This window comes from Pteropus vampyrus, unplaced genomic scaffold (genome assembly GCF_000151845.1).
Source record: "Pteropus vampyrus isolate Shadow unplaced genomic scaffold, Pvam_2.0 Scaffold1, whole genome shotgun sequence".
In the NCBI taxonomy this organism is placed as follows: Eukaryota; Metazoa; Chordata; class Mammalia; order Chiroptera; family Pteropodidae; genus Pteropus; species Pteropus vampyrus.
This window is the reverse complement of record NW_011888782.1, coordinates 15,378,715-15,390,697: the sequence shown is the minus strand read 5'-3', so window position 1 is coordinate 15,390,697 and position 11,983 is coordinate 15,378,715. Positions and strand designations below refer to the sequence as shown.

The 11,983-nt window shown below is 38.7% G+C and overlaps 1 protein-coding gene across 4 annotated transcripts in view; it reads left to right on the top strand.

The window, feature by feature from the left end:
• The window catches only part of GADL1 (glutamate decarboxylase like 1), a 175,546-nt gene extending 171,987 nt beyond the window's left edge, over nucleotides 1–3,559 (top strand). For all 4 annotated transcript variants that reach the window (XM_011360816.2, XM_023533804.1, XM_023533759.1 and 1 more), the window contains one exon: nucleotides 1,794–3,559. In XM_011360816.2, coding sequence (XP_011359118.1) covers nucleotides 1,794–1,967 — 174 coding nt within the window. In that variant the 3' untranslated portion in view covers nucleotides 1,968–3,559. The remainder of the gene's footprint in view (nucleotides 1–1,793) is intronic.
• The last annotated feature ends 8,424 nt before the right edge of the window (nucleotides 3,560–11,983 follow it).

Sequence of the window (11,983 nt, the reverse complement as noted above, 5' to 3'; positions counted from 1 at the left end):
CTATCTGTCTCACACTCTGAGAACTCCTTTCCTTTGCTAGAATGGCAGTGTGATTGTGCTTAATTGGTGTTTGTTTTGCTGTTGTAGGAATAGTGTCGTCCATGCTCTGCAAGGTTTATGTACCAAAATTAGCACATAAGGAAAAATGTACTTAGTTAAAATTATTCTTGAACATCCTTCGAGAAGGTTCTAAGGCTGAGTCCAACACATCATATCTCCAGGGATCTAAAACTCCCCAACTTTTCCATAAGTTTTAGAACAGATTGAGATTATGTTGAGTGTCAAATGAAGTCATTTGGCATGTCTTCAAGGGGGTATCTGACAAAACATAGGTATATTTAAAAAATAGAGAGGTGTGGGATGGCCACGCTCAGAGAGAGGCTCCTGGGAACTGATATTGATGCCTGTCACCTAAGTAATTTTCAAGCACATTGTGCCTGGTGTTATTTATGTATGCATTTCTCCCTTCTGGATTAGCTAAATCTCATCTTTCTGAGAAGGCGAAGACAGGAACACATTATATTTCTTTTCCACATATTCAATAGCACGTGCTCAGAAATTTCTAAGGAGTTAAAATAAAATGAAAATGGAAAACCTTTGCTTGCATTTCTAAGCCAGTAAAAGTACACTCTTAATTGTTTTTAAAGTTTATAACCTAGTTCTTGGGTGGTCATACTACTGATTTGAAAATGGACTCATTTTCCCGTGTGGTTCTTAAATCGGACTAATTTCTTCAAACATTAAAATTTTAGAAAAATCTGTGCATTTGGATTATCAGGGCCCATTCTCATGTTAGCTGGAAATCTTTAAAATATGGGCTTCCTAATTTTATTGGTAACTTTACACCTCTTAATAACAGACAGAGTATTTATATTCCACATATGTCCTATTAATAAACTAATAAACTGTTAGTCTTCAAAATAGAACTGCACATTATACCTGTGTTAGTGTTTTTCTTGGTAGACTATCAATGCAAGGCTGTTATTTTGTGGGTTTTTCCCCCCATTTATGACTAATTTTTTTTATTCGAGAGTTTATTCAAGAATTTATTCAAGAAAAACTAGAGTATTTTTTTAGTTGAGACAAATTTGGTAATGTAACATTTGACGCTTTTGAGACTGTGACCCCTGAGGATACCTGATCTGTTTTTAATGAAGCAGCATTATGTAATGGTTTAGGTGGCAGAGTATGGGCTTGAGTGAAACTGCCTGGTTTTAAATCTTGGCTCTCGCACTTACTGAACATGGGAACCTCATATTATTTACATAATCTCCATGCACCTCAATTTCCTCATCTACAAATGGGCATATTAACAGTATGGAAAATTCTTGGCCTAAGTTACTTTTTTTTTTTATACCGAAGGACTTTTCAACAACCTTCTGCCTTTTAATGCTCAAACTCATACTATTTCTTTTTCACTCCCCCACATTGCTGGCCCTCAGGAAGACTAAAATGAAACGCTGATTTTATAGAAAATAATTTTATGTATGTGATAGATCTGGTTCACTTTTTCAAATATTTTAATGGCTTATTTAATGGGTTATTGTGAAAGCTAACTGAATCCATGTATCTAAAGCACTTGAATCGGTTCTCACATGTCGTAAGTTCTCAGTAGATGATGATGATGATGATGATGATGATGATGATTATTATTATTACTGTCAACCCTGTTGTGTACATGGGAATAAAACCCACAGCAGCGGATGCCCAGTAAATACCAAATGGCTGGGTCCAATGAGTCGTGATGCCTCTGTGTGCTGGCCTTTCACCTCTCCCTGTCCTCTCCCATGCAGGTGGCCCCAGCCATTAAAGAGAGGATGATGAAGAAGGGAAGCCTCATGCTGGGCTACCAGCCCCACAGGGGGAAGGTCAACTTCTTCCGCCAGGTGGTCATCAGCCCTCAAGTGAGCCGCGAGGACATGGACTTCCTCCTGGATGAGATCGACCTACTGGGTAGAGACATGTAGCTGTGGCTTTTGGTCCCCCAGAGGCATGGGTCCTGTCCTGGGGAAAGTTACAGATCCAGGGCATCTGGGGACACATAGGGAATTGCAGCCCTTCTGGAGAGAAATAGGAAACGCGCCCCATCCAGGCCCAGCAAAACCAGAATGCTAAGCGTTAAGGACTCTGTAGCTCCTTGGGCACTACTGTTGCTATAAAAATATGTTTTCTCAAAGATTGTCCCTGGGACAGAGAATTAAAGAGAGTTTAGTAAGTACTATGTAGGGCCCGAGTTCTAAGCTTTCATTGCTCTTTAAAGAACATACAAATTAATAATTTTAAGCAGTTGGTCTCAAAGTGGTCCCTAGACCAGCAGCATCAGTATCACTTGGGAACTTTTTAAAATGCAGATTCTCAGCCCCACCCCAGACCTACTGAATCAGAAACTCTAGGTGTGGGGCCCCACCTTCTGTATTTTAAATAGCCCTCCAGGTGATTCTGAGGCAAGGTAAAATCTGAGAACCTTATAATGTTTAATGAAACCTTGTAATGAGTGAATCATCACTGTGATGTTTTGCAGCAAAGGAATGAATATCTAATATGTCAGTGGTCCCTGAGCTGGTCTTTGAAAATATAGCTGTGGCATCAGTAGCACAAATGTTTAGAGGCATCAGAGAGATATCAAAGCTGTTTTTTAAAAGAGAAACTATATTAGATGTTTATTTTCTAAAGATGTATCTTTTATGCAGACTGAATGGTTATTCTCAAAAGTTAAAATGAACTATTATCTATTCTAAATTATTTAGAGATAAGAATAAAAGACAAACATTTTAGCGTGGCCCTTTCAATCAAAACAATAGTCTTAATTCACTTCTCAAAATCATTGTGTCATGAGTTGGGCATAGACATTAGAACTATGTCCCTAAATATGTACCTCTTTTAACTTGAGGGGCCTATTTCTTTGCTTGCTCTCTGCTTGTAGGAAATAACCAGAATGAAGTTCAGGGTGATACAACATTCCTTGTCTCAGGCTTTGAAATGTGTAGACGATTAAGTGGTTTATATTGGGGCAGAGAGTCTGGGAATTAGAAACCTTCCAGTGTAAACACCTCCATTTCTCTTTGGAGTGGATGATTGCAATTCTGTCTCTGATCATGGTCCTAGAGTTCTAGGAGAATCTTATTTAATTAAGAAATAAACAGAATTCAGAGTTATGGGTTCAGAGTTCAATGAGGTAAAATTATGAATCTAATTAGAGCTCTGATTTGGAAAGCAAATGATTGATGAGTGTTCAAGTATTAGACTTAGCACATTCAATAATCTTTTGATACTCTATTATTAACTTATGTCAGTTAAATTTTGAAGAGTAAAGAGCAGATACGTACTCTTTGCTTTTAGTTCATATTTTTATTTTGGAGTGTATGGTTTCTTAATATCTCCATTGGTCAAAGAACATTTTAATCTTCTCTGAATCACTTCAGTTTCTGGTGATAGGTATTTGTGTGTGTGTTTTGCATTTCTCATTGCCTTTTTGTCTTAACGTTTTTCTAAAATGTTCCTGAAATTGATGTTTGCAATAATTTGAGTTTCATGAAATAAAAAGCAACATTAGCACAAACTTAGTGTTTGTTTGTTTTTTTCCTGTCATCTCCCCTTTACTGAGCTGTACCAATACATTTTTGAAGCGAATTGGGCTTGGTTGGCATTTTTGCTAAATAATTGAGAGAGCAGGTTGCAAGTTACTTTTTAGTTTTTTGATTAAGTGGAGAAAACAGAGCACAGTATGGATTTACTTCTTGTCTAGTCTTTCTTCATCTACTAGGCAAGCTGTGGGAAACACAGTAGCCACAGATCAGCTTCAGGTGTGTCTTTTTTTTTTTTTTTTTTTTGAGAGATGAAAGCTCCTTGATCAATAAAAAAACAACCGCTGTCAGGTACTTTGAAAATTCCATTTTTTTCCCCTTAACATGTCAAGATATAGCACACCCAATCAGGTATTGACTGAATGGTCAAGAATTTTTCGATAAATGGTTAATTATAATTTTTTTACTCATTAAACACATTGATAGTTGTGCCTACTATGTTCTGAACAGTTATTTTGGTTTCTGGGGATATGCAGTGCATACGATAGAAAAAGTCCTTGCTCTTCTGAAGCTTTCAATCTAGTTGGGACACCAACAAGTAAACGTGTAATAAGTATTTTGAAGAAAAAAAGAGTGAAGGGAATAGTATAAAAGTGAGAGTGAGGTGTGCTGTTGGAGAAAAGTTGGTTTGTCAGGGTCTCTCTGTAAGGTATCATTTGGATGAAGACTAAGGAAGTGAGAGAGAGAACCATGTGAGTGTCTGGGGAAAGAGTATTCCAGGTGAAGGGTATGGTAAGCCAAAAGCCTGAGGAGCTGCATTTGTGGTACTTCTGAGGATCAACATGGAGGTCAGTATGGCTTGAGCAGAGGGAAGTGTGAGTGGCAGATGATTAAGTTAAAGAAATATCTAAGAGTCAGTACCCTGGGCCCTGTAGCTGGGGACTTGGAGTTAGATGGAAACACATCGGAGAATATAAATAGGGTATTGAGTGGCTCAACTTATATTTTAGAAGGATCACTGTAATTACTGTTTGGAGGATAGGGTATATGTGGGCAAGAGTGGACTTGGGGTGACCAAATAGGAGGTAACTTTAACAGTTCAAACAAGAAATCATGATAGTTTATACTAGGGTAATAGTGAAGGAAGTGGTATAATAAGGTTTGATTCTAGAGGCACTTAAACGTAAAGTTGTTAGGGTTGGTTAATAGAGTGGAGTGTTCAAAGAGAAACGAGAAATTAAGAGTAGTTTCATATACTTTTGGCCTGGGCAATGATAAGTAAGGAATTGCCATTTACTGAGATGAGAACTTCAGGAAGAATAGTTTTACTTGGTTTTGGTCATGGTAAATTTGAGCTGTCTGTAAGTCAGCCAACCAGATATAAATAATTACTTATGAGTCTCAACTGGTAGAAGGAACTTGGGGCCAAATATATAAATTTGAAAACCATAATAATAGAGGTTTTATTTCTAATTTTGTGATTAGATGCAATAATCTAGAGTATTTGTAGACATAAAGAAGAAGCAGGCCAAGAATTGAGCCTTGGGACAACAGCTCAAGATGAAAGGAACAGCCAATGAGACAGAGAAAGAACCGAGAGAGTGGTTGGCAGAGGCCAAGTAAAGAACCATTTTTTAAGAAGGAGGGAGTGATCATTCATATCAAATCCTGGGGATGGGTCAAGTAAGACCTGAGATTAACTTTAGAATTAACAATGTAGAGGTCATTTATTTGTTGAAATTTTATTCGCTAAAAATAATCGTTTAGAATATAATTTTCAATATTCTAGTAGCCATCAGACTGTGTTCAATCAAAATACTTTTAAATTCCTCTTCTGGCTTTTGATATTCAACAATGGTTCTTTATTGAAAGAAAGATTCAATGACATTAAGGGATTTAAACTTAAGGAAGTTATCACATTGCTAACTGGATCAGAGCATGAGGTTCAACAGCATATAACAGAAAACTCAAATAATTCTGGTTTCATTAGAGTGGTTTATTTTTCTTCATTCAAAAGAAGTCTCAAGGTGGACAATCCAGAGATGATGTTTTACATCCAATTACCCTGTAAGCAGATATGGACAAGGATTTGAGAGCAAGCAGCCTATACATTTCCTGGGATTAAAATGTTCGGGGATTAAAGTGAGACAGAGAAGGGAAGGAAACCAGCATAGTGAACGTTAATGAGGAAATTTAATGCTGTGAACAACAGAGGCTGGACCCTGCCGTGACCTCTGGGAAAGGGTGTAGAACATAACTCAGATTTCCCATCAGAGGGGTGAAGAGGATGGAATATTAATCCCTTGGTAAATTAATTGATTGAGGGCTGTCCCAAGGGCCATTATTAGCTCCCTGACAATCCTGACCATACTTCCATGGCCCCGGGAAGCCTTCAGGTAGAGAGTACAAGACAAACACTTGCAACTAAAGCCTTTGTTAAGATTGGTGAATGTTGAGATTTGGGAGGGGCACTGACGGTTGTAATAGATGGATGATACTTCCACCATGTTGTCAAGGACCCTGGATCCTTCTACATTTTTACTCTGCCATCCTTAGAGATGGATGCAATCATCAAGTTTCACTTGTGGTTGTAATTTGGGCACTGTGGTTCCTGCCATCTCCTCCAAATTTCAGGCAGCAAGAAATAGAAAATGACTTTCCCAGTGGCCCATCCACCATGCCCTCATTTGCCACACTTCTCTGTAGGGGACACTGAGCTATGTAGTTTTTACATTTTTATTTAATGACTTTATCATCTATCTATATCTGTCATCTATCACCATCATCATCATCATTATTATTATTATTATTATTATTATTATTATCTATCTATCTATCTATCTATCTATCTATCTATCTATCTATCTATCATCTATTTAACCACATATGTTGTTGTCTATAACCATATAAGCAATTCTGTTAGTAGTAAAGAAAAATATGAGAATGGATACTGGCAGGCAACTTACAGGCTTTGCCGCTGTGACACATGCATTGGGTGGCACCAATTCATAAAGCATTTTTTGTTTTCATACAGCTCAGAAATTAACCCAGGTTGATGAAGTCTGATTCTATTTAAACTGTTTGGAATCCAGTTTAGTTCAAGTCTGTCTGGTTCAAGCAGAGTTAGTTTTACCCAGATTACATTTAATGAATCCAACTGGAAATGGATTTGATACAACTTGAAATGTCTTAATCCCCTTAACTCATTTAAAGCCAATTTTGCATGGGAAAAATTAGATTAAATTTAACCTCTTCAGGACCAGTTTGATTCCTCCTAATTTAAACTGGTCAGAACTCACCTAATATAATTTGAACTGGCCTGATTATAGTTTGAAGCAATTTTGTGTTTCTTCGCTTCAATCACATTCCATTTGAGCTACCTTGATCTCATGGAAATTCATTTCAATCATTTAGAACTGGTTTGATTTGTTCTAATTTGTGGAGGATTTATTTTATACAGTTTAACTCAAGAAAAATTGAATTAAACTTGCTTAATCCAACTGGATGTATAACAAAGTCCCCCTTTCAGGAAGCTTCTGGCTTTGGAAAGTGCAGTCTAGCAGAAGCATTCCAGTAAGGGGACTCTTGACCAGCTCTTCTGAGAAAACTTATCTAACAGCACAAAGGAAACCACAGGTTAAAATGAAGTCACAAGTAGAGACAAAAGAGAGGTCTCAGTTCTCATTCTGTTGTCCACTCCCTTCTTAACTGTCATGAGACTGAACAAATGAAGCATTGGATGTCCATACCCTTAAACAGTAGCCAAAAGTAGAAAAATAATACAGGTTTCCTGTTTCTTGAACCCATTACTCCTGCAGTTATGACAATTCTCATGGTCAAATTCCACAAGTTTGAGGATCGTCTAATGCAGAAAACCAAGGATGATTTTAATGATAGCTAGCGTTCACTGACTCTGTACTACATGTCAAGTACTATATCAGCTAAGTACATTTACATGGTCTTATTTATATATCACAAAACCCCATCAGGTGAGGTTTATTATTATACTGATTTTACAATTGAACTGGAGGCTCAGATAGAAAATACAAAAATTCTTCAAGATTATCAAACTAGCGAGTGATGGATCCAAAAGTCAAATCTAAATCTACCTCACCCCAGAGCCCAAGCTCTAAACTTCTTCACTTTCCTGTAGTTATATGGAGAGGAAAAAATTACTTTGGACTAATCCTACCAATCTGATGATGTCTGGCATCCCACAGTCACTTAGCTAACAAAAGCATCAAGAACTTGGTTGGTCTCAGAGGGCAATAGTTTTATCATACTGTCATGGCCCCTTTCTCAAACTAGAATGTAGGAATTTTCTTACCTGCTTTCTTCCATTGAGGTCGGAGGGCAGCATTATAGAGAGGCTTTGAGTTGAAGTATTAAGAAATATTAAGAAAATTTAACAGGGACTATAGAAGAGGTAAGAATAATTATTTTATGAGTATGTGGCCATTGCTTTGTTTCTCAGGCTTTTCTGAGTTGCACAGCTACATGTGCAAATGCTCGGGTATTTCAAAGACATCTCAAACATAGAGTGTCCAAAATTAACCCCTGATTTCCTACCCCCAGCCCACATCCCTCCTCAAACCTGTACCTTTATCCATGTTTCCATCTCAGTGAATGATGTCATTTTCTACCTGGTTTAGTAAACCAAAATTTATATTTTATTCTTGTCACCCCTGTCTCCCTCTCTCTCCTACTATCTAATCTAGTAGTGGACATTGTTGGGTTTACCTCCAAAACATGTCCCTAATCCATTCATTTATCCCATTTCCATTGTCATGTCCAAATTCTAAGCTTTTATCACCACTCCCCTGGACTATAGCAATAGCCTCCTACCACATCCATGCAGTGATTCTGGGCTTTGTTCAATCTACTCCCCAAACTGCAGCCAGATGAAAACAGAGAACTGATCACATCTCTCATTTTCTTAAAAATGTTCAATGACTTGTTTGCTGTTAGGATTGACAACTGCCAACTCCGTGAAAGACCATCAGAAAACCTGTAGGTCAAGCAAAGCAAAGTTAATTTAGCCCTACTGAGTGTGGGAAAAACACTGCCTTGAAAGAGCCTTAGTGATATCTCAGAAGGGTGAAGTTGAAGGAGGATATTTACAGGCTTCAGGTCTATGCTCAAGTGGGTGAAGGTGGATCTTTCAAGGCAAACTGATCGGGGCACAGTTCATCATATAATAGTTTTGGATTTGTAGGCACAGCAAGGTGAGAGTCTTGACTCAAGTCCTGATTAATAAGCTGTTATGCGATAAGCAAGCCGTTTCTGAAGGTGAGCACTCTTTTGCCTGATGGGAGAGATGAGTCAAGTGTTTGGCTGGATAAATTGGTTGGCAGGAATTTGCTAAAGCAAACAGTAAAGTTGTTCATTGATTTACAGTCTTGACTTTCTGAGCTAGAATCTCCTGAAACAAACAGTTAAATCATGTTGACGTAAGTGATCTCAGTCCTGATAGTTAAGCTGTACAGAGGCAAGTGATTTCAATTCTCAGGATAAAGATCAAATTCTGCAGGTGGCTGCCAAAGCCTCGCCTTCTTCCAACTCCCAAGCAGTTGAGCTTTATGTTGTGCTGCTTCCCTCCTACTGAGGGCCAGAAAAATGAGTCTTCCTTCAGATCCCACCCTCCCTTCACCCTACACCTCAAAACCTTTGGACATATCACTCCCTCTTCCTAGAACGTTATTTCCCCCGTTACCTAATTAAATTTCTGCTTCCAGTTTAGATTTCAGCTTGAGTCTCAGTTCCTTAGGGATGCCTTCTCTGCCTGTCCTCCACCTATCCAAAAGGGGATCTGCACCAATACAAGCTCTCTATAATTTTCTTAAAATATACATATCACTATTTGTAATTATATATCTCTGTGCATTTTTAAAATTAAGATAGAATATCCATTGAAGCCTAAGCACATAATAATCACCCAATAAATAATTGTGAACATAAGGAAGGGTTGGCAGGTAGGTGCATTAATTTGCCCTTGGAGATCATTTATTTCAAGGAACACTTGGATACATAAATGTAAAACAACTAACCTCTGTCTTAGAGAAAACACCTAAATAATCTTTAATCTTAAAATGCATGCTAGAAACTGTGATGTTAAATGTTCTGGTTAGTAAATGTGTCCCTGAAGAAAAAAGGAAAACTTTCTCCTTAAAAATGAATTTAGACTTGACTTGGTGCAGAAAAATTTTCTTCCTTGGGTAAGTATGATTTTGATTTCTAAATATTCCTCACAAGAGTATAAGACTAGAGCCATATGCTAACCTTAAGTCACCATGAGTCAAGAGTCACCACAAGTTAACTTTTCACTAACACTGCCTAGAATAGAGTCACATTTGAAATATTCTGCAATTCCAACTGATAGCTGGTAGCAATATAGAACACTGTGCAGAACATAGCTATGGTTCATGTGGATGGTGAGTTCTAAACAATCTTTATTCTGATATTTGAAGGCTTTGAGGTTTCTTTGGGTAGGTCACATTCTGCTGGAGACCAAGGGTGAGAAGGTTATTAAGCCATAATGGAAACACAGCTGTTCTCGCTGCAGGTTAAGCCCCTTTCTGCTGGTGGGTGGGTAAGGGTGGGAGTGAGCAACGCATGCTTGAGGATACCTCATTAAATCCTTCCCTCACTGCTCTTGGGACAGGACCCCATTGTCACATTTAAAAACCCATGCCGTATCTAGAAAGATATCTTCTATATCATATGTAACTCGCCACGTGAGTTGAATTTTTAGTTGAATGGTTAGGTCCAGTGTTCGAGAACCCACACCCTGCATTTCCCTAAGTCTTCTCAGGCTTGAGTCTATAGAGGGGAATTTTCTTATCCTGGGACCAGGAGCCCCAACTTAGTCTTTAATGACCGTTGTCCGGAAGCCTGGGCATGACTTTTGGTATTTGTCACAGCCCGAGGCCAGAGCTGCACAACTGAACCTGCATGGCTTCCAGAAAGGTTTTCTATTCATTCCCTAGAGACTTGCTGGTCTGCTAGGCAAGAGCACACATATTCCTCCTCACCTGGTATCCAAATTGTAAGGCTCTGCTTTGAATTCTCCACTATCCCCAAGCTCTGGCTGCTCATTATAGTTGTAGCCACATAATAAAGTCTAGGTGGGAATTTCTACATCACTTCTCTAGTGTGAACAATTGAGGATGGAGATTACATGGAGATTATGTGGCACTTGGGCCTGATCCATCCTTCCTATGGCTAACTAAACCATGGAAAAACATTCATATTTATGCTGTAGCACAGCATCCCTACCTGTTTTGGTCTGTGTGATAAGATCATGGAAGTGTGACCTCAATGGATGTAGATTTAAGGCGAAATTTCTACTCCTAGCCTCTGTGTACGCATGTGTGTGTGGTGGTGGTGGTGGAGGGTGTGTGATAAATTGGAGCTGGCTTATATGTTGAAGTCTCATGGTTAGAGGGCTGGAGCTGGCTTGACCTGGGTGCTAGCCAGGTGTTGGCAGCAGGTCTGGGTCGTCTAAAGCCAGAACGGGAATAGGGGATTTTAACTGGAGTGCAGTGATCCAGCAGCACCACCATGCTCTACGCCTTGGAAAAAGCATAGATCGAATACTTGGAGAGGCCAGGCCTAAACAGTAAGTTCTAGATATCAAAGATAGGGAACAAGGCAGAATTAAAAGCCTGGCAGTTAGAGCTGCAAAGACTTGACTTCTAAATGAGATCACATTGGTACCAAGGTAACTGACCCGTATACTAGCTGATATTTGAGTTTTACCTTTTCAAGTCGGCAGCTTAATGTACTGTGATGTTTGTGTGGATCGAACTATTCTCAAGGGTCGAAGCCAGGGTGCACTGTTATGTGGGAGGGCATTTATAGAAGATTGAGTAAATGGAAAAATCGTCAGCATTATCAGGAAAATCTGAAGAGAAACCAGCTTGGTAGGCAGGTGGGTAAATCTGATTTTGGATAAGCAAGTAACTTGCAGTAAGAGGAATGTTATGCAATTCAGAAAACTGAAATATGCTAACAATCATTAATTGTCATTGTATACAAAACTTGAAGAAAAACTGGGTTACTAGCACCTGTGCTAACTTCTGTCTTCTAAAATGTGCTTGGTAATTAAAAGCCAGTGATTGGCATTTGTACTGCTGTTGCTGATCTCAAATTCCATGCTAGCTCGTGTGTTGCTGCCAGCTGTCCTGATAACTGAATGGCTTCCTGTCTTGGGCCTGATCTCATCTAAATGGATCACCCTTTAGTTCTTATTTTCAAATAAGGAAAGATACAATAAATGCTCATCCAAGAGTTTCCTGAATTAACAGCAGGAGCTGTACGTTCAGATGACTTTGGACCCATCCATCGTGAGCTTCATTGATTGCTGATGGTTTTCCCTCATTTTGAGAGTGAGTAATTGTTCCTGAAGTCCCTTCTCTGTCTTTTCCATCAAAACAACCATTAAATTCTGAAAATAAAGA